The following is a 22,853-nucleotide window of genomic DNA, read 5'->3' on the forward strand; positions in this document are numbered from 1 at the left end:
GGGATGTCTAGTAAGAAATGTCTGGCTAAAGCTGGAGTTACAGACATCACAAAAGTGTTCTTGAATCTTCACCTTTGATTTATGCCGTTAGTAATTAGTATTCCCTATTTGTTTATCAGTTAAAAACCTTGGCAATATATCAGACTGTACTTACAAGCTGATCAAACTGGTGTATCAAGGTTAATGCTACAATTCAAAGTGTCAGCGTAAATACCAAATCAGTCTACAGTACAAACTAACAAGCTGTGTGGCTGGCTAACCATTATGCAATGTAACTTATGCAGTGTCTGACTCTGTCAGTGATTTTCAATTAACAGACATTATTTATTGATCAGTTCATTGATTTGATGACAATTTAATTAGTAATGTTTCTCACCAAGAGATTGGTTGTGATTATCAGGTGAGAAAATTGAAGAAACGAAGAATTGACTATGGCGTGATGTTTAATAGCTAACATTAATGAATTTTTGTCATATTTTATTTGTCTGTAATTAAAATAAAGTCACTCATCACCATCATACTATTTTGTTTATTCTCTTACAGCTATCCAGAAGTGTCAGTGAACCTGAAGCCTTTGAAAGGTCATGGTCAAGAACATCGCGACGTCGTCCACGTTCGTCAACTCTTGCCAATCCTTATGCTGCATCACTAACACGATGGCCAGTTCCACAGGTTGAAGCTGTATTTCTACCTGAGTATGAAGTTAAACACTACATGGCACAGACACACTTTGAGGTGATCTTATGCAAAGAACTTTCTCGTTAAATGTGCTGATAAAACAAAATATAAACATGAATAGAGATTTTTATCGGTTATTAAATTTCCAACAAACGCAAACAACAGTCTGATGAAAGAATTGCAAGTTCTGTAGATGGTTAGTACTGTCTGGTGAAATTGATTGTTGAATTTGATGAGCCTCGAGTTTGATTGTACAAAACAACAAAATCAATGATATTCATATCATAAAATCAATAAGGAGAATATAAGAATATTGTCTCCATGTCTCCATGTTTGCAGCTGTCTGGCAATTTTAAACACTAGTTTCACTTGCCAGACCTGTGAATGCATTAGCTGAATGTATTTCAAAGGTAGCATGATACAGCATGTTTGAATGTAACATATCATTGTCAACATTTCCAAAGTTAGTTAGACTGTTAAATATATTTCAAAATATTGTGCCTTTGAATTTACATCAGTAATATGAGATTATTTGAAAAATACCCTAAAGAAGGCCAAGTTGTTCTCAATGGTAGATATATGATAATGTGGTTTATGATTTTCTTAGATATTAATTATCATAGTACTACGGTATAAAATTAAGAGAATTATTAAGATTTCTATGAGTTAGATCATAAAAATATCCCCAGTAATTCCATCACCTTTGCTTTGCTACAAATGTCCCTTAACAATCATCAGCCTGTATTATCGTAACTTCAGATTTAAGTTTGTGCTTTGCGTTTGATAGACTCAAATTGAGAAATTAGGAGCAAGTTTCTTCATGTAGGTAACAGCAGAGAATCACTTTTAGCTTGGCTGTTCACACTTCTTGTGAATTGTTTTTCCAATTATATTTGTAATACCTACAGTTTATATATTTTTGAAATTTGAGAGTCCAATTACTGATGAGATGAATCAGTCTTCATGGAAATCATTTGTTGTTAGTATCAGTTACTAAAATAAAAATTCTGTGAACAAAATGAAGATAACACAAAACTACCACTGCTAATTACGTTTTTTTGTGTGCGAAGGACTGAAAAGAATATTATCTTACATGTAAGCCATAGAGTAACAAGATGAGCTTCAAGTCTGAGTGAATTCGAGCAAAAATTAAATTAAATTGAAATGGCAATTAATCAATGTCTGGTCAGTAAATAGGCGACACTGAATTGATTCCATCTAGAAAAGATGAAATTATGATGATGTACTCTGAATGATAATGTCTGTAGTGATATAATGCTCTATTAGTGCCAATTGCACAGTTTGGCATCAGTGGGGAGACTTCTCATATAATATAATCCTAGATATTCACTGGATAATGAAGAGCAGCCTCTGATTAGCATGCAAGGATAATCCCAGGAAGCCAGGATCCAATCAGCAGACATATTGTTTTTAATGACTCTTCAATCATGTAGTTGAGAAATGTCATAAAAAAGTCTAATATGATTGCTCATTTTAGCTACTATAGACTATAGTCTATAGAAGCTATTGGGATGGGTATCCGTCCGGCGTCCGTCGTCAGTCTGTATGTATGTATGTATGTATGTATGTATGTATGTCCGTTTGTGAGGCGTCCGTCCACTCAAATATCTTGAGCACCGCAGTACTTACTGATTTGATATTTGTTGTGTAGATGAAAAATATGATTTTGAGAAACCATTTTTTTTAATTTTTTGATATTGTTGAAAATAGGCAAATTAACGCCAAGGTGTTTTGGTAAAAAATCTTCTTCTTGGTCAGACAGCTTTGTTATTTGGTATACAGGTCGCTAAGGATAACCCAACTTAGATTTGTTCAAATTGTGATGAAATATGCAAATGTGTATTTTAAGGAATTTTTTTGTCATTTTTGGTCAAAATTTGACTTACATGTATGTAATTCTTGTACTGTATAAACCCTGTCTATTCACCCAGAAAAAAATAATGAATATGATTTTAAATAATTGAATTAATTAGGAAATCATCAAAGCCAAAAAATTTTAGTGTGGAATTATCAGAAAGTTCAACTTTTTTTGACAGTTCATAGTGAAATGCTTACCATCTTGGAGGATTAAAACATGTAAAGGCAACTTTCCTGAATCCCAACTTTGATATATTCTGAACCACCATAAAAGAAATTGCTCATAATGGTTTATCATGATAGGGTGGTCAAATAAATAGAGATAGAGAAAGTTCTAATTTCCATTTATGGTTGACTTGGTAAGGATAAAATAAGATTACTTTTTGAGGAAAAAAATAGAGTGGTCAATTAAAAGAGTGGTCGAAGTGATAGGGTTTTTATGGTAAAGCTGGGCTGTTAGATTCCTCATGTGCTATTTATAGCAATTATGCAATCTGTGTAAACAGTGCAATGAAAGTGTAACATGATTCCTTATAATGCTTTTGATGACCTTGAACTTCTTAAGTTTCAAATATTTGTCTTTTCAGTGTGCTTTCTCTGGGTACATACAGTCTCAACTTATTCAACAGAACTTACTTACAATGTTAATTTGAAAGTTAAAATGTGCTTGGTTAATAGGAAGAAAATACTGATATTAAAAGATAACCAGCTTAAGATTCTTTATAACCTGACAGATATGCTGTTTTTTATGACGTAAATCTTGATTTAAGCAAGTCTTGTTTACTTTAATTAGAATGTAATTAACTCTCGTTTATTTGCTATTATAGACTAATATAGTCTGATGAAATATGCAAATCTGTATTTTTACGAAATTTTTTCCATTTTTGGTCAGGCCATCCTGAAATGAGCTATCAAAGATATCCACCTTCTTCATCAATACATGTGTCACAAAAGGTTATTCTCTACATAACACAGCAGAGCTCTGTCAACTGTTGAGTCGCTTGTTTTTTCAAAACCGCTGGTCAGACAGCTTTAATATTTAGTTTACATGTCCCTATACAGTCAGGAAATACTTAATTTTGTATCCATGTCTATAGTAGCTTCAGGAACTTTGGCCCTATGTTTATTCTGTCTCAACAAAGCTGTCCTATTTTCATTTATAAAAAAAACTGTAACAAGTATTCATTTTTCCCACCATACTGGATCTCATTAATATCTGTTCTGCTATTTATTAACCATTACTGAATCAATAATGGTGTTAAGGACAAAGTGAATTGCTTTACAAGTTAAGATGTTTCTGCCGTTTGAATCTTGGTGCTCAGACATTGGCCTGAAAAGGAAAAGCTACCTTGTACAAATTAACAACAAGAAAACTTTGGTTATTAGTGTTGTAAATTATTTTATTGTTCTTTCTGTCAGGTTCTTCATCCACTTTCCAAGGGTGCCTTTGGACAAGTCCTCAAAGTGCAAAAACTTGATGACAAGAAGTTTTATGCAATGAAGGTATTTCCATAAATCCTGTTCACCTTTGACCCTCTGTATTAATTGTCCAATCACATTATCTGCCTATCTAATCTTGTAATGTTTGAGTTTACTTTTTGTTAGTTAATGTACATCAAGAATACATCCTTCAACATTAAATGTCTTTGTTTCCATCGCTTTATAAGGAATGGCATTATTGCCATAGTTAAGGTGCCCAGACTGCCATTCGGTGATTGACAAAAATTATAAAGATCAAAGCATGCTGACAATTTCAGTGTGATATGTTCATAGATATATAAAGATACGGCATTGGGGAAATTGTTGCTGTGGAAGCCATGCTTTTACTGTAAACACTTTGAAGAAGTTTTTGACTAAAGTTTACTCAGAAGAAGTCATAGTCTTCACAAAAAATGTCATGCAAACTGTAACGGTGCGCGTAGTTATCTGATGGCAACATTGAAATACAGCTTATAATATTCTACTGAAGCAAGATCAGAAAAAAATCCTGACTTGGCCTTTCTGATCTTTACTTTTACAAGACAGCCCAATAGTCACACTTAGACTCAAGAGTTAGAATGCCGGATAATTCTACCCTGAGGTAGACAAGATCAGGTCAATTGAGGTGACTGACCTTTTCCACTTAACATTCCCAAGTTTTCTGCAGGCATTTAAAGGTAGATCTCAAGGATGACCTTAAGGTCAATCTTCCCTCATTAGGCACGTCAGCTCATTCACCATGTTTTATTATCAGTGGCAAACAAGGCAAAGATGTTTATAGAGGTCAAGAGGTGATTTAAAACCTGCCACTGTTTCCCGTTATAGATGAGTACAGGTTTGCTCAGAAAATGATAAGATATATATTCCAAATATGGTGATGAAAGGATCAATGCACTCATGTTTTCTGAGTTGGAACATAATGCTACTCTCAGCAATAGTCAACTGAATAGTCCAGTGATCCTCCCTTAATCCAAAAACTTTCAGTGTAATGCAAAAGTTACTGATCATCACTGCAGGGGAGTTTACAACAGCGGAATGATAAATCACTTCTTTTCAATCATTGGATGGCTGTTGAAAGCTCTTGTCAACTTGTGTCAACAGTTTTGCTTTGACATTTTGCATGAAACCCGGTGAAAGTTCCATTCTTAATCAGAAATGTAAAGTATTTACAGTGGCTTGGCTTAGCTCTTTGCATTCTGAAAGAGTAATTACTAGGTGTACATTTGTTTTGTACATGCAAGCTGACATGCAGTACATTTAATTGCTGTGATTAGTTTACAAATACCGATATACAGTACTCTCATGAACAGTGTTGAGTAGTGATATCTCAATGGCAAGAGTACGGTACACAAATGTACAAGTAAAGTTGAAAGTCTACTCTGAAGTAAAGCCTAAAATACAGCCACCTTGAAGTACGCCTTCAACACTTTCAATGATCCCATATGTCTCACATGATAAAATATAATGTGAAATCACATGATAAGCTTGGCTTACAAACAATAATTATTCTGTGCTCAGTGACAATTCACCATGGTAAAATATCAATCTAATTCAAATGTCATGATGTTACAAACCAAATGGGATTTTCTGAAAGCCAGTTTGACAAAGAATTGACTCAGTGATTTTGAAGATGCACAAAGCGCTACATTTATTTTCATTGATTGCCCAAGGGATGTGCTAAGAGTAATTCACTTACCAGAAAGCTAAGCACCATGTCAGAGAAACCTAGATCCATGTTTAGTAGTTGTATTTCAGGTGAAAAATGCAACTGCATCTAAAATGAGTTCACAGCCTGTAATATGGTCAAGTAGCAATCATCAAACAAGATGCTTTATGCACTCTGTGTATGATGTGTATTGCAAGACGACCTGGAGGATTTTTTATTTAAAATCGCTGTCAGTTTTCCTACGTGTTGAATAGAAAATAATGAGAAAATTTGTTTCCAAAGCATAAAAAACCTTTTGGCGCATACAGCACTAAGTTTCTGAGCCCTATAGGCTAATCACTAGTGGTTTTCAGTTATTAATTCCCAGGTTTTATGTGCAAGGACATTTTCACAAATAATATATTAGAATATTAGTTTTGCTGGTCTCTGTCAGTAAATGTGAATGGTGTTTACAGAGTATACTGCAGATCTGAAGTGGAAGTTAAGATGCCCAGTATATCAGCGCCATGGTAACCACAATGCTACCAGAATGTTTGTTCATATATTCACGTTAAATAGTCAAAGCTAGAATGAAACATACATAAAGTGGGCTCTACATGCAGAGAATGAATGATTAGCCTAGCGGGTCAATACATTGTGGTATACACCAGTAGATCAATTCACTCTGGGGTCTGTTACTGTCAGGAATTTCATGCAAAATGTTCTGTCAAGTAACCCTGCAATCTTGATTGAAATGTTACTGTTACTAGCTGAAAATAAACACCTGTTGGTTTTGTAGTGTAGCATAAATTATAAGTTATATTCCACCATCAGTCTTGAATGTCTGGTTAACTTGAATAATCTTTGAATTTCTATCTCCTTTTTTATCTCCTAGATTATGTCTAAATCAGAAGTGATTAAAACAGAGATTGTGAAGCAGTGTAAACAAGAGGCACTTATACAGGTAATATAGTTACAGTGTGGTTGTATGGATTAAGGTTATTTTCACATTTAACAACCTATGACTCATGTCAGATCAGTTTGCTAGGCAAGCAGACTGAAGCTAACATTGCTGTCACAATCAATCATCTCCATGGTAGTCTGCCAGGCTCTGTAAATTTACATTCAATACAATGTGATTTACATTCTGCTAGTTATATCGCACAGTCTGCAGTAAGTTTCAAGTCTCATTTAGAGAAGCTAATTTTCATGAAGTCAACCAAGGGTGAGAGTACAGTTATTATCATGTAGTATCGGATCACTCACTTAGATTTGTCTGTGTTTCTCCTCTACACATTTAATACACAACATAAATCTTAATATGGCTATGTCTGGGTTACCTGCATTCAGTGTGTACATGTGATTTGCTCGGTGCTTTGTCATTTGATGGACTTGAAAAAAATGTTGTGTATGTGTAGAAGGGCTGAGTCACAAATTAAGTTGAACATCTCATCATATTTTTCATGATTTTTCACAATAATGCTTAAATTCTGAAGATTCTGAAATTGATTATAAGTAATGACATTTTAATTATCCCTGTACATTGTTAATGTTAAGTTTGCTTCAATTTAACCTGAGACAGAAATTACCATTTTCATAGAGTGAAGTAATGTCTAACTGCACGCATACTGACAGTCTTTGCACCAAGAGATCTTAAATACACATTTTTTCAGACATCACTAAACATGCAAGCGGAAAATCAATGTTTCTGCTCATAAACCATTTTAGAATGTTCAGTTTCAATAAACACAAATTTTGCACGCTACTGTAGCGACATCAAATTTATAATTTACATAAATCAAATATCGTTGAGAAACAGTTAGTGGAAAAGGCTTTCAGGTAATGAAACCACTGCTATAATTGTTTCAATTAAAGGTATGGAAATCGATCCCAGGGCCTAGGAGTGGCACATGTAAAATAATGTGTATCTTTGCGTCAGAGGCGGAATAAACTATGAGTGTATCTATTTATCCAGGAAATCTTAATCCCGACTGCTATGTTTGTACGTACATAGAGCCAGTCGACGTTAGGGACACAAAAAACAACGAGGAGCAAACAGGCAGTGGTTTTGAACAAAATCAATGTACCGGTACTTCACCGATGTCTGTAACTCCATACATGAAAATATTCGTAGCTTGACGCACTTTGAACATAGCTCGTAACAAGGGACAGTGGAAAGCCCATGGAACTACGTGTACAACTATAACAGCCACTCATGTAGTTGGTGCACAGTGCAGGTTTTTCCGATCAACAACTTTGACGGATGGTGGACTGACCTTTCCTACCGCAATTGTTATCTCCCTCGATTCAGCACAAAATTTTCGTATGGACTATTGATGCGGTGTTTACAGTTGTTACGTGATGGTAAATCCTAGTCGTATTTATGACTGCTGCGTAAACAGTCACTGAATAAACTTTGCACGCATTTACAAGCACTGGATATTTTTACCATTTTAAATCAAAACCGTCCGTATACGAGTATGACGGTGACAAAAACAACACATAGAATCTGGCGTATATTGTTACTGAATTACTTTGACCAAAAAAAATTCACCCAAATGCCGAACGGTGATCATACAGAACTCTGCAGGTTTCTGGACTAAGACTCGCACATAAACGACCCCAAACCGACCGGATCTCAGTCAACTGTGCCGGGCTCGACGTCTACTCTATCAGCGTCAACTCAAACTTTCACTCCAGACAACTTTACCCTACAAACTGGGAATATACTAAATTTACCTTGAAAAAATTCAAACTGTGTATCGTATTGAAAAAATTTTACCGGGGCCTCGGAACAAATTAAAAAACCAACAAATCCCAACAGAAACAGTGGAATGATCATTAGTGTGCAAGGTCGCTGTATTATATGTCAGGGTAAAAAAATTCTAGCTTTGAAATTTCTGGACGGTACAAAAGGCGGGGCAGAATTAGACAAGATTACGACCAATGTGTTACCGCCGATGGTACATAACGTACTGTTGATACAGGTAGTTCGGTGTCCAGTGAGAACACTATTCCTGATATACTACGGCTGTTGATTTGAGCTGCCTCCGATCGAAAATTTTCAACACAAATGATGTCAATAATATTGCGAGATTATAAGTACCCGCTGTCTTCTCGCAAAATCGCTGCGATCAAGATCATTATGATAGAAGCAATTGACCGCCGAACACCTGCTTGCTGATCTTATATCGCGGCCACTGGAACATTTCTGACGATTTTTACCAACAAAGAATCAGTTCACGCTCATCGTGGGAACACATTGCAAAGACGTTCAAAAAAAATTTCATCATATGAAAGATTACCGTAATCCCCGTTTCAAAGATGTAGGAAATGTATAATGTGTTGTTGTTCATCTTGAAAAATCCCGAACTGCAGCCTCTAAATACAAAATGCTTTTTCTTCTGAACAACTTCCTGACAACTTTACAATCACACTCCGGTCATCACATGACGGTTGTAACCGTACATGTGCTGCCGCCAATGGAGAATCAAAAGACTTCAAATCAAAAGTCAAAAAGTATAGAAAACATATCAATATCCAAGCATTGTAAAACAGAGTAATTTTGATAAGGTCAATTTATTGTATATTATAAAAAATCTCCAGGCCACTCGGAACAGCGTAAGATTTTGATCTTACTCGTTCGAATACTACACTCACACGGTAGGGTAAAAATGGGAACTCAGATCGTTATATACTGCTTCCGCCAAGCCAGTCCGCTTAGCTAAAGACGGTGAAATGACCATAATTATTATTGCTAGTCTCTGTAAATTTTGCCGACTATTCGTTAGTAGTTGTGGAATTTCTTGAGTTTGTCCGAAAACTATGTTAGTGAATGACGTAAGTTTCGAGACACCTGAGTGCAAACGCAATGTCGATATCGGGATAGCAAAATCAGTCACAGACAATCGAGGAAGAACATAAGAGTCTATAAATCTGCGAATTAAATGAATCCTAAGTTACTATGAAAGTAAAAAAGGTAATGTTGTGCCCTGGTTGGGAAAGAAAAGTTGATTAAAATTTCAAAAAAAACCCCCGTCAGATAGTAAAAAACAAGCCCAGAAAAACGTATAGAGAAGAACGACATCACGGCGATCTTCAGACCTTTCATCATGTTTCAGTCTGAACGGTCAACATTTGGTGCTATAATCTATGTCAAGTGTCCCTTTTTGGTCAAATCTGACAGAGATGAATCGCGATTTAGTTTCATCGCCCCGACCCGACAGGAAATAATGCAGCTCATGGGCACCTGTATAATCGTGGCGTGAACGTATCCAATGGCCGTCCACTGCATGGGCCATTGACCGTGCATCGCCAGCAAACAACGGTTTTGGACGTCACGAGAGCATTTTTTCGCAGTCTGTGAGCGGTTGAGTGATTTGGGTAGGCTGCATAGATCGGAATCGAGTTGATTTCGGCCAAAAACAGTTAGTAGTTTTTCGTGCTCCGTCCAAATTGGATCCGCATGTTGCCGGTTTTATTCATGGCAATCAACAGAGCTGTGGTGGGAGGCCGTATAACGCCGGGACACCACGGCATCGTACGCAGGGCTAAGCCACAACATACTTCCAAAAGAGATCTATCGTAAAATATCGTACTGCAGGTCAATATACACATCACCCATTCATAGGCCTACAGGTACACAGATCAACAAACAAACAGGGAAGAGGCAATCTGCTTGAAACCATGAAATAGTCCGTTTGTGTCTGAACACATCTGAGACTCGTGTTCAGTAACCGTTGGTCAAGTATTTAGCTCAGTTGTAAGAATCGTTTATTCATATCGTAACCGATCCGATGTACACAACAAATGTTGATCGTTTTGCACCTTTGCGCGTCCCCTCGTGATTGACAGCTGTTTGAATGCTTTCATCTATTGTTTGTTGGACGCTTCGAACACAGGATCGAAGCAGTTTGGCATCAAAATTCAACTTAAAATGGAAAAAATGAGAGAATTTAGCCAACAAGGTGATGCCACGAGTATTCACAAAACGTAATATGTTGGAACAGTGCTTTAATTTACACCATGGTTCTTCAAAGCTCCAGATTTTCGGGAGCATTCGTTGACGCTGCTACCATGTGCCACTCAAGTGGATTATGAATGCTCAGGGAGATAGGGGGTATTTATAGGCTCCCCCTGCCTTTAAGCCAGCACTAATTAGGCAAGCATTAACCGATAAAAAGCCATTTCAATATCTACTCTACATTGACCCACTTTTGAGGATTAATCAGGAATCTAGAACATCAGCATCGAGTGTTTTCTAAAAATACATTCAATAAATGAATGAACTGCCAATAACATGTGCTTTATCACAACCACTGTAAAGTGACATCCATTCATAAATATTCACAGTATGAAATGACTGATTGACAATCTGTATTCATCACAAATCTACCCAGTCCAGTACACACTAACACATTAAGTCTAATCTCAAAGTCTTCTTCAAACACTTTTCTTTTTCCATCACAGACTTTTACTAAACTAATCCTATTAAAAATGCTGTCTCCTCTCTTTCTGACATTTCTCAGTCAGTTTTATGCAGTCATCCTTTTCTGGTGAAGGCACACTCTACATGGCAAACTAGAACACATCTATATTTAGGTAAGTAACCATAGAGATCAAACACAGCGCCTTAGTTGTCATCTCAGTCGTTCTTGCTTTCACAAGAGTCAACACTGCTTTTTGTTCTTTAAAAAACCTATTTACCTTCATTTTCTATGTGTGGTGGTCCAACTTTTCATAGAAAAAGAGTATACTGAATTGAGCTGGTGGTGAAAAGTTGCTTGACAGGCATTTGTAAACAACCAGCAATGCAGGTTTTATTTTATTGTCTACAGTTATTGCCATTGACTGAACATCAAGTGAGTTAATGTTTCTCAAGACAAATTGTCATGTGTTGGCAATAATACTTTATTCTGAGTAATGTATGTGTATTGGATTAAAGAGAGTATGATCATGACAAGAATGGTTGTTTTCCATCCGATGTATTATAATCTTTCTCTTTTTTTTTTCGTCAGTTTTTGATTATTTAGATCATGGTGATTTGTTCACACTATGGACAATAGAAGGCCAGTTTAATGAAGAAAGTGTCAGGGTTTATGCAGCAGAAATAGCGCTGGCTTTAGATTTCCTTCACTCAGCAGGATGTTTATACAGGGATCTCAAGGTAACAAACATGTGATTATACCAAAGATATTCTAACAATGGTGTGTTAAGGGGTTCAAGGTAACAATCATTGAAATGTTAAAGGTACCAAGAAATTTGTGACAAATTTTCTGAACAAAAACTGTTCAAAATATTTAAGAAACAATCATTTCAGATAGTCCTAGGTGTCTGTCTCAGTCTGTCTCTGGGGTTTTAGAGGATTTAAAAAGAGTTTAAGGGTTTAGAGATAAACTAGTATTAGTTGTGTAACTGTCATGATAGTCACCCTTAAATCATCATTTTTTTTTATTTTCCATGGAAAATACTAACTCTGGATTCACAAATGAGGTCTAAGGTGTAATAGAATGTAATAGGATATGGGAAATAAGGCAAATGTTACTATAATTCTATATGGATAAAGCAGCTTTGAGAAAGTGGTGCTATAAGGCTTTGTAGCTGTCAAGTTGGTGTTGGTAACCATAGTGATATCCATAATGATTATGTTCTTTTGTTGATTCTCAGAGTAGGTAGAGGAAGCTGTTGTTTTACAGAGATTCTGTGTAAGTTGTTTTTACTAGCATTTCAGTGAAAGAATAAACACAGTTTTGATGAAACCAGTAACCATACAAAGTTGTGTCTCATGTTGATGCTGCAAGTGAATCCAGTTTAACAAAAAATAAGTTTCACATGACAGGGCTATAATTACGAGTTAGTGACCTCAAGCTTTTTTATCACCAGATTTTCTGTCATTGCAGTTTTCATATATGTGTTGGTATTTCAAGAAAAATGAAGGAAACTGATTTCAAGAAAAATGAAGGAAACTGAAACAAGATTTCATCACTTAGTTTTGAGATGAATTGCCCTCACACTATCACTTTACAGGAACAGATAGTCAACAGCTCACAGCTCATTATAATACCATTATGTTTGCCAGGATCGTGTTTCAGGAAAAAAATTAGCCTTTGAAATATTTTTTTCATCACGTTTTTGCAAACCACCTGGATATGGTCAAATAATTGTTTTACATAAAATTCTATAAGCTCACAAGATTTGACAAAATTTTGCTATTCAAAATCAGAAGAACCCATGTTCATTCCATGTGTAGGGTATGGTCTGACAAACTGTTAGCTCTTAGCTTTAGATGATAAAATGCTGAAAATTCACATGCATTCAAATATTACTGTTTTACTGCAGCATTTGTTTCTTTTCTGTGACCAAACCTTGTAAATAATCAGGAGTGTTAATATGTCATTATAGTGTTATGGACAACTGCAACTCAATAAGATTTGTCTACTTTTCACACTATGTTTTGAATGACCTGAATAGCTGTCTCTCATATTCAATATCCTTGTCAACAGATTACTTAGGTCAAAGGTAATACATGGTATAATACATAATGTGAACCATTGTTATTTTTTGTTATTTCAATTCAGTATTTCATACTTGGTCTGATTTCTTAATTTCAGTTACAGAATGAAAAACATCTTATGAAGGATGATGATAGAATTTTATTTTTGAAATTGTTGAAGCAGAAAAACATTATGAAGCAAGAATGAATTTACATAAATTTGAGATAAAATATAATGCATTATGAAAACATATCGTGGTACAAAAAGCATAATTTTTACAATGCAACCATGTTTCCTTCTGATCACAGATGGAGAATATCTTGTTAGATGAAGAAGGACATGTTAAATTGGCAGATTTTGGGTTAGCAAGGTGGTTGTCACGGGGATACAGAGCAAGAACAATCTGTGGAACTATGCAATACATGGGTAGGATTAGTTCAAACAATTTGTTCTTTACACTCCATATACAGAGAGAGAGACTCACAAGAGTCAACAGTAATCAAGAGTGCCCTCTAGTGTCAGAGTTTAGCAAAACTTTCCCATATATTGCTGTACTACTGCATACTGTGTGCTCCCACATCATGGCAGCAAATGAAAATCACTACGGAATACTGGTAGTGACATTGCTCAAATTGTCGACATTCTATCTGTATTTTGTTGAAAGGGAAAAGGTCTGCTGAGAAGTCACCGTTGAAAAAAATCCAAAGTTAGATGAAACTGGTGAAAAGCACTCCTTGAAATACTAGCTGCTTTGATGCAGTTTTCTTTTATTTCTCACATTCTTCAGTACCGGAATTCCAGTTCACATTAACTTTCATGATATCAGAATATCAGTACATATCATCTCAAGGTGAAAACTTTCCATTCATTTCTGCTGCAATTAAAAAATTCCTACAATAATCTGTTCTGGTTTACTGACCATTTCAGCTCCTGAGGCACTGAATCCAGAGGAGCCATACAGTTATCCAGTGGATTGGTGGTCACTAGGTATCGTCATGTTTGCTATGATAACTGGTACTTTTCCCGTGCCAGCAGCAGACACTCATCTTGAAATGTACAAGAACATCATGGCCTGCAGTTATGACATGCCAAACTATGTCAGTATTGGCGCTAAGAATGTTATCAAAGGTGTAAGTTTATTGTCAGAAAAAACTTTTTCTTCCCAAGCTTGTTGCTGCTCAAGCTTTCAAGAGTTTTGTAAATGCCTTCTTGCTGCATAGTTCATTATAATAATGGCTACAACTAATTCTGTGGTTTTCAAAGTTTTGCAGTGACAACACAGATGTGACTTTTTCCATTCGCTGATGTTTAACTTCAAGTGGTTAGAGAGATATATCAATATCACAATAAAGTTATAAAAGACTAAAAGGGCAACAGCTTTGTTTCTGTAAACAGTGTAGAAGTACAAAGTATTAGTTTCAAAGCTAACACATTGTGTACAATGTTTATTGTAATCGTAAATAAATGAATTCTTGTATGGGCGAATTCAGTTGACAACAATAACATCGAACATTACACATTTCAATGTGATTTTTGATGTAAGACAAGGAAATATTGTATGATCAGAACAAGCATAACTAAAGTAATGTAGTATACATCAAAGATGTAGCTGATAATCATCAATCACAAAACTCACTTGTCATCACGATTCTCCAAAATTCTACTGGCATATTACATGAAGTACATTTTTCATTGGAAATTGTCTGTTCTTGAAATAAGAAAAAAACAGGACATGCACAGGTTCTTTCTGTCACTGCCAGATATTTTTGAATTCTTTCTTATCTCTTTAACAGCTGCTTGCCAAGGATGTAAGTCGACGACTTCAGAGTTTGACTGTATTCAAGAGACAGGATTTCTTTCTGCGGCTTTCATTTGATGATGTGCTGGACAGGAGAATTTCACCTCGATCAAAGATGGCGATGAAACAAGGCGACTCACGGCAGTACAAGTCAATGCCAAACATTGTCAAACACACTACAGATAAAAAAGATTTGAATAGACACTCAGCAATCCCAAATATTGAAGAAGCAATGGTGAGTTAAGATTTTGGTAAAAAAAACTAATGTAATGAGTTTGCCAACACAATACAAAATAATCTTCATGTATGTAAAACAAATTACATTAAATTGAAATAGTACTGAAAGTATTACAAAACTGAACCTAAAATATAGGTCTTACAAAAGTTGCATGAGAAGGAATTTTAAAAATCTGCAGTATACATGCGTGCAGTTATTGTGTTTGACAAGTTGCTCTGCAACAAAACATTCCAACATAAAAAATAAATGCGTCTGACATATCCTAGATTGGATTTTGCTCACTGGTTGTCAGCTGTAAAGTTTTATTCGTAAAGCTAAACATGTAACATTGTATGCACAAACATGGGGAGGGATCTCTCTCTCTGGTGTTACCCTTCTCTCAAACCATGACAGCCTATGCTCAAACCTGTTCTACCAGTACATGTGGTCGTCTTACACACATCCTGTCATCCTGTCTGCCACACATCATGGAATATAATCTCCACTTCTTTCTAGGAGAAGTTTCCCAACATTACAGTCTTAGCTAACAGTGTCATTGTTTCCCTTATTACCCAACAGCTGGAAAATTTTGATTGGGTGAATCCATCATTAACCGGAAAATGACTGTCACATGATTGTCAGCTGACAGTAATGCACCAATGAGAAGACTGGGTACATCAAGCCCAAACTCTGGTTACTCTTGATGTCTTGTGATGAGAAAGTGGAAGTCTCTACTGAGATCTGAATTTACTTATTCCAACTTGTGCCTATCACAGATTAAGTAAGAACTGACAAAATATTGTTAAAAAGATATAAAGTACCTCTAATTGGAATGTACAGAGTAATAGAACTCATCAGGTGAATACATTAACCTAATCTTTTAACCATCCTAAAAGATGATGAGATTTTGAGATTAAAGACAGAAGCATTCAAATTATATCTGAAACATTGCAATGAAGTGTTGAAGTTTCATGATTCACATGATGGCTATGATATTACTTTGATCAGGTTGATTTCTGTGACGATCGGTCTTACATGGATTGCATGGCAATGGAAAAGGTCAAATGGCATGACATGTGCAATCTGAATACATAATCCGGGTTTCATAGCTTAGTAACTTTTGCCACATGTAGAATGGATAGTAATCATGTAGATTGAGATTTGTTTGTATTACACATGTATTCATTGAAAGTTGCAAATTATAGGTTTACAGGAATTGCATCATAGTTATAATTGAAATCAAATCAAATCAAGATACAAGATTTGCTACCATTTCACAAGAAGCTTCTTGAGAAGTTTTCAGAAATGTAAACTTGACATCTTTGTTGTGAAAGACTAGTGAGTATATCAATCACCACTGGTAGTTCAAAGCATTGTATCAGCTGTATAAATATCATGCATCTACATGTAGTCCAAAGTAAACAGTACACTATAGTCACATTATATGTGTGAGTTGTCTATAAATACCCATTGCTGGGTACTTTTAAATTTCACTTCATATCAGAATGGAACCTGAGAACATTTTTTTGAAATATGTCAAAAAATGTGTTTCAGAGATCTTACATTTGTTTCTGTTAACATTTATTTAGTATTTATAGTATTATTTTTCAGTTGATTCAAGTTAATTAATATGTGTTTTGATTGAAGATTTAGAAGTTACAAGTTGCTTTACCTTACAGAGGCATATTGCCTGTTTGAATAAATTTGTGACAAAATTTTGAGTAGTTCCGATGAAGAAAAGCATGTTATGAGAAGGACAGACAATGGAACACTTAGAGCAGAAAGCAATGGGGATTATCATCTTGGTGGATGTTTCTCTCAAATCTAGAATTATTTTGGAAGATTGATTCAATAACACTCTCATGTCAAGTGAAATTAACAGTCACCCGTAGAATGATGTGACCCAAGGTCAATGTTGTTGCTGAAGACTGAAATGAACAAAGTTTTGTTCAATGAGAATCATTACAAATTTACAAACTTATTGTTGGTAATCATTATATGAAATGCACAACCGATATCACAGGAACTCAATTTGTACATTTCACTTCTATAATACTCTCTCCACAATTTAGATAACTTTTTCATTTTCTTCAGTATCATGTCACTAATGTAAAGTCACCTAGATTTCAAGGAAGCCGATTTTTTTGTTTTCAAAATGTAATGTACATAGTCGTAGCAAGCAATGATCATAATTGGTTCATACTTTTCTGACAAATTTCACAGTTTGGGCTGTTGACCATGGCAGAAGGGAATTCCAGGGGTAGCATGATACAGTATCTGTAATACATGTGGATTCACTGCCAAAGGGTATCATGTAAATACAATTTGATATCAATGATGGTTGTTTAGAACCTCTCAGTAGCTTTGATATGACTCATTTAGATGAAGCTGCATCGGTACATTACAACCAGTATCCAGGAGACTGAGTGACATGCCATACGTAATAGGGTATAAACTATATTAGAATGACTGACTCCCTTGTATTTACTGGTATAGTCAATGAATGATATCAGAATAACAAAATTACTGCCAAGGACAACTTGGTGACCAATAAGAGAATCACTGTCAAGGGGGATTGTGAAACTGCAACTTGGTAACCAATAAGAGCATCACAGAAGCAACAATTTAAAATATAAAATACAACTGGGTGTCCAACCACAGAATCACTGTCAGGAAGTTCTTCAAACTATACAACATTGACAATTATTATTTTTATGGTATAATCATTGTTTGCAGATGACAATGTCTTCAGTTCATGGTGGTAGGAGTATAATGATGTTATTAGAGACTAGAAGTTATGTGCAATTCTTTGAAAGCAATGATTTCAACTTCAGTTAAAATCAGTGTTTACCTGAAGCACTCATTTACATTGTGCAGTAAACCCTATTTTATCATCGTCTATGAAGGGATACTAAGATGTCATAATTAATATATTGTGTTAACTAGTAATTTTCCAAATAAAATCAGCAAACATCAAATTAATATATTGTTTCAACTGGTAATTTTCCATGTAAAATCAGCAAACACCAAGAGTTACATGTATACAATCCCAGTGAGCAGTTGTCAAATGTATAAAGTCAGGTGGTCCAGGTTATGGTCAGAGCCTGCAAGAAAATCTGATTTAGTTTGCTTGTTTTAAAAAACTGTAGTCCTAAATCATAATATACCAAAAAGTCATGGTTAGTTATAATACAATTGTTATACCGGTAGGTGAAACAAATAAAGATCAGCACAGGATGGTACAGGGATAAAATTTAATCAGGCTGAATTTAAAAACTCATACCTGGTGTTGTTACTGAAGCACCCAAACTTAACTGTCATCATTTGCACTTGTGCCAGATAACTTACCAAGACAGTATGAAATATTGAACTTTTGTTGTGCATTCTTGATTTACAAAGTTTTATGTTTACTTCACTGTGCATTTCTGTACATGTCATTGAATCATCCCTTGTGTAATGTTAATCATGGACACAAGATTGAATCACTGTGTCTGAGTGGCATAATACAGTCCCAATTATAAACAATCTTCAAAAGATATCAGTTTTCACACCAACACAGTACAGTGATTATTTCTCAACTTTCCTCTAATTTAATACACTGCAAACCATGAATTCACCACCCCAAAGCCACCCTCTCCAAACATGCATGCATAATCATAGTTTGAAAAGTAAATCAGTAGTTGAAGCTTTACACAATGCACAAGGCTAGCACAACCAAGTTTTACACTCATGTCCCAGATCTTCCAAACATTGTAACAATTGTAATTCTGTGTAATGAGGTTTTCTCCAAGGCTCTAAAATCAACCATGTACTGTGTATTCAGTCAGGGCAGTCATCTGTTTCATGGTGTCCTCTACTATGACATCATAAAATTGTTGCTATCGATTTTTTGATATTTACCTGTTCTGGACAGACTTTGCGCCAAAACTCAAAATTGCAGGTGTCCATCTCCACTACTTAAATATGTTCCACTCATTGGTACAGTGGAGACCAATAGATTGATTAGATGGCCGTACAGTGTAAGGCTCTGATCAAAGTAAATCTCTCTAGCTATACAGTGCAAGTCCTTTGAGTTGTACACTGTTGTGGTGGAGAGAACAGGACCGTCATCATAGCTATAAAACTGTAGTTTTTAGGCACATCAATTATCAAATGTGTGGCTCAATAAAGGGACACATTTTGTTTATTTCAATTTTTGGTAAACCTGGGCATGCATGAAATTTGCATATGTTTATTATGCAATCGAATTTCTGTTCCATTTATGCATGATTTGTATATGTTATGCTGTTACTATATGTTGACTTTGAATTTGTAAATGTTAAAGTATAAATTGATTTTCTGTATATGTCATAACTTTACCAATTTATTTACTGCCACCATATTATTTACTGCCAGAGTACTTTATAAAACCATCAATACTTTAAAAAATTTTTCAAACATTAGTTCAGTCACACTGGAGAAAATATTTTTGTTCTTGTAAAACTTCTATTTATAAAGAGAGAGAGGGTATTATGTAGATGTTATTTTTTTCAAGAGGAGAATTCTTAGTGGATGAACATTAGTAGATTCTGGAACTTGTCAGTTGTTTGTTCATTTTCAACTGCATACATGGTCTTTGTTCAGTCATTCAGACTTATTTGATGTATTGAAAGAAAATGGCAGTTGATCATCAGCCACTTGTGCCAGCCATTATTTCACTATCAACAAAGACAGTAAAAATTCTTCTTTCCGTCTCTAAAGACAGTCATTTGTGCTGAATTTATCACTACAAAAGGTTTCAAGAAACAGATTGGTACACTTCCAAATTCAGCATAGCATATACTTTTACCATGTGGTAAATCATAGCACTCCATGGAAGACACGCTGAACCATGATGCCCAACAGTGATCAAATGATAGAATACAGTACTTTGAACTGCACCACCAGATATTTACCACTTTACTATTGCTGACATACTGTCACTTTTTCAAAAGTACTATTTGTGCCTGTTGTGTACAGTTCTGTTGTATACATCACTTGTCATTTTTGTACTTTAGTAATAAACTGATGTTCACCAATTCTGTGTCACTGTTTCTACAGACTTTTTCACTTCATTCCTGCCAGACTCAAACATACCCGTACACTTAGTCTTCCACGAGACAGTTGGAAAAACCAACACTGTATTGTGGCAGACAAGAATATTGATTACTCCGCCATTTAGATGTAGGAAATCATTGGAAATCAATTTGTAGGTGTTAATGTTGTCTCAGTTTTAAGTCTTGTAATTTACATAATTTTCTTTGTACATGTGCATCATTCTCATGATGCTACGAGAGCCAAGGGAGTGAAGGAATCGCTTTTATACAAAGGTCTTAACTGAAGATTTAATATGCCAGTCTGGATTAGGAAGCCTTGTCAAAATTTTTTTTTTGATCCTTATGATTTCTATAAAGAGATAGGACTTAAAAGGTTTTGTTGTATATGTACTGGGCTCTCTGAATGTATGCAGAAATTTTAATAACTGGAAAATGGCAACAGATTGATACAGCAACAGATCTGGTACTTAAAAGTTATTTATTGCATTAACTCATTCACAACACACAAGACCATCAGTTTGAAACAATATTTGGAATTCTGTATACTTGTTTTATGCTGTTATTTGGATTCCTGCATTGAAACGACACAAGCAATCCTATACATTATATGCTTGACTAAATATCAATTTACATATTTCTTGCAATCAAATTAATAAACTAAACATTTTATGCACACTAAAAACGCTGCAGGTAACAAAATGCTGTTGATGAATCATTTACTCGACATCTTCATAGCCATCAGGCAAAGGGTTGGTCAGTGGGTTGTGGAACAGTGAGTGGTTTCCATCTCCCCATGGGTAGGGCTGTAAAAGAACAACATTGAATGAGCTCAGTCAAACATCAAAGTAATTTCTACCGCATGCATGTCCTCTTGTGAAACAGGAATAATCTGAAGTGAGGTGGAATTCACTTCTTTTAAACTCAACAATTTGTAACTGCTGGTAAGTGATTGAAGTTTGTATGGGCTTTGTACATTCACAGCCACACAATTGTTGCCAATCATGACCATAGCTTCAATGATTAAGTAGACTACATACAATCCTACCAAAACCCAACATATCCTTGTCAGTGACAGGCCTTTCCTCTGGGCTGATGTAAGTGGATGTATAGTAAGATTTATGCTGTACCTAAGAAATGCTTTCTCGTGATTTATATTGAGAGGCTTATTTTCTAAAATAATGAAAGCAATAATTTACAAACTCTAAAAACAGCCGGCAGGTTCACCAACCTTGGTTCTTAGGCGCAAGTGTGAGTATGGTATAAATTCTGGTCTGTGTTCCTTTAGATGTTCCATATGTTCAGTTTCCTTGAGATATGCATTAACCATGCACACAGCTACACCTGGCACAGCTATCAGAAAACTCAGCATCTTCCACTGTTTAGCTCCAGCTGTCAAATACAACAAATCACTTTGGTAAACATTCAACAGCAAAAAATCTCTATATCACAGATAGAAAAATGTATTTATCGTAAACTTTCAGTCTTCATTTTATAATTTGAACAGATTTAATCAGTTGTTTTTCACAGAGAGAGTTCATTATGTATATGGATATTTTATGACTCATTAGAGGATTTCATTTAATTTGATGTAATCCTTGACTAGAAGTGTGAAAACACAAGAGCACGGCACTGCTGCAAAGTCAGCACCACATCCTACACAGCTTCACACTAAAATATGTCTTTATGGCTGAAATACATATTTCATGTAAGTGAGTTTGCTGTATGTCTTTTCCACAGAAGGTACCACTGTTATTGAATAAATGTGAAAGTATGCAAAGAAATCAATAGTGAACTTTTTCAGACCAATGGCAAACCCACCCTCACTTTGATAGTTAACATACTTGTACACTTTTTTAAATGTCAAAAAGTCTATTAAATTGCGCATAACTATTCTGTCAATAGAGGTCTCTATATCGGGAGATATTCTCCTGATCAGGAATTCAATTTTTCCCCCGATCGGGAGGAAATCCCAATTTTGATCTGGTGTGCCTTTATATTGTTGGTTATACTGTAGTATAGTAGAAGTAGTTTGGCGCCCCCTCACTTGGATAGCCCAACTGATAGCTCCGCATAAAAAAAAAGCTTTATGTCAAAACATTTCGTGGGTATTATGAAATAAAAAATGCCCTATGACAATTCTAATACAAACAATAATGTTTCACATATCACCGCAGGGTGTACAGCTCAGGCGATGATAATGTGTACAAATGTGTACGTGCGCTTAGCTCCGGAGGACATGTAGGTCACAAAACTTACGGAAATGACATTCATATCAACTAGGTTAACCCACAGAAGGTAGTTAGAAGTGGAGAGATTGTGTTACCTGCATGGTCTCCTGCTTGTGCTGAATGCGAATATTCACTACTGGCTCGCCTGATTGAGGTGGAAAAGGGACGACGCAGGATGGTTACAGCTCGTGACGCCATTTTTGCCGGTGTTGGAAATAAAGATGGCGAAGAAATGAATATCCCGGATGCAAATTAATTCCCCTAGGTTGGTGAATCTATGCAATGTTGCCATCCCGGGGGTACTCGCATATAACAGCTTCTTTGGATCTACAAGTGCTTTATATCAGGTCTGCTATGGGACG

At 35.5% G+C, this 22,853-nt stretch overlaps 2 protein-coding genes across 2 annotated transcripts in view; one reads left to right on the forward strand and one right to left on the reverse strand.

Annotated features, from left to right (window-relative positions):
• The window catches only part of LOC139145886 (ribosomal protein S6 kinase-related protein-like), a 38,640-nt gene extending 22,685 nt beyond the window's left edge, over positions 1 to 15,955 (forward strand). Inside the window, exons 2-10 of the mRNA XM_070717321.1 lie at positions 544 to 735; positions 3,976 to 4,059; positions 6,576 to 6,644; positions 11,209 to 11,281; positions 11,698 to 11,846; positions 13,482 to 13,599; positions 14,101 to 14,303; positions 14,967 to 15,206; positions 15,768 to 15,955. Coding sequence (XP_070573422.1) covers positions 544 to 735; positions 3,976 to 4,059; positions 6,576 to 6,644; positions 11,209 to 11,281; positions 11,698 to 11,846; positions 13,482 to 13,599; positions 14,101 to 14,303; positions 14,967 to 15,206; positions 15,768 to 15,812 — 1,173 coding nt within the window. The 3' untranslated portion in view covers positions 15,813 to 15,955. The remainder of the gene's footprint in view (positions 1 to 543; positions 736 to 3,975; positions 4,060 to 6,575; positions 6,645 to 11,208; positions 11,282 to 11,697; positions 11,847 to 13,481; positions 13,600 to 14,100; positions 14,304 to 14,966; positions 15,207 to 15,767) is intronic.
• A 4,769-nt stretch (positions 15,956 to 20,724) lies between these two features.
• On the reverse strand, positions 20,725 to 22,747 carry LOC139145888 (cytochrome c oxidase subunit 6A, mitochondrial-like). The gene is made up of 3 exons (XM_070717331.1): positions 22,587 to 22,747; positions 21,492 to 21,652; positions 20,725 to 21,066 (listed from the first exon to the last, which is right to left on the reverse strand). Exons 1-3 carry the CDS (start codon positions 22,687 to 22,689, stop codon positions 20,980 to 20,982), a joined length of 351 nt encoding a protein of 116 aa, XP_070573432.1. The 5' UTR covers positions 22,690 to 22,747; the 3' UTR covers positions 20,725 to 20,979.
• Between the last annotated feature and the right edge of the window lie 106 nt (positions 22,748 to 22,853).

Source organism: Ptychodera flava, chromosome 12 (genome assembly GCF_041260155.1).
Source record: "Ptychodera flava strain L36383 chromosome 12, AS_Pfla_20210202, whole genome shotgun sequence".
In the NCBI taxonomy this organism is placed as follows: Eukaryota; Metazoa; Hemichordata; class Enteropneusta; family Ptychoderidae; genus Ptychodera; species Ptychodera flava.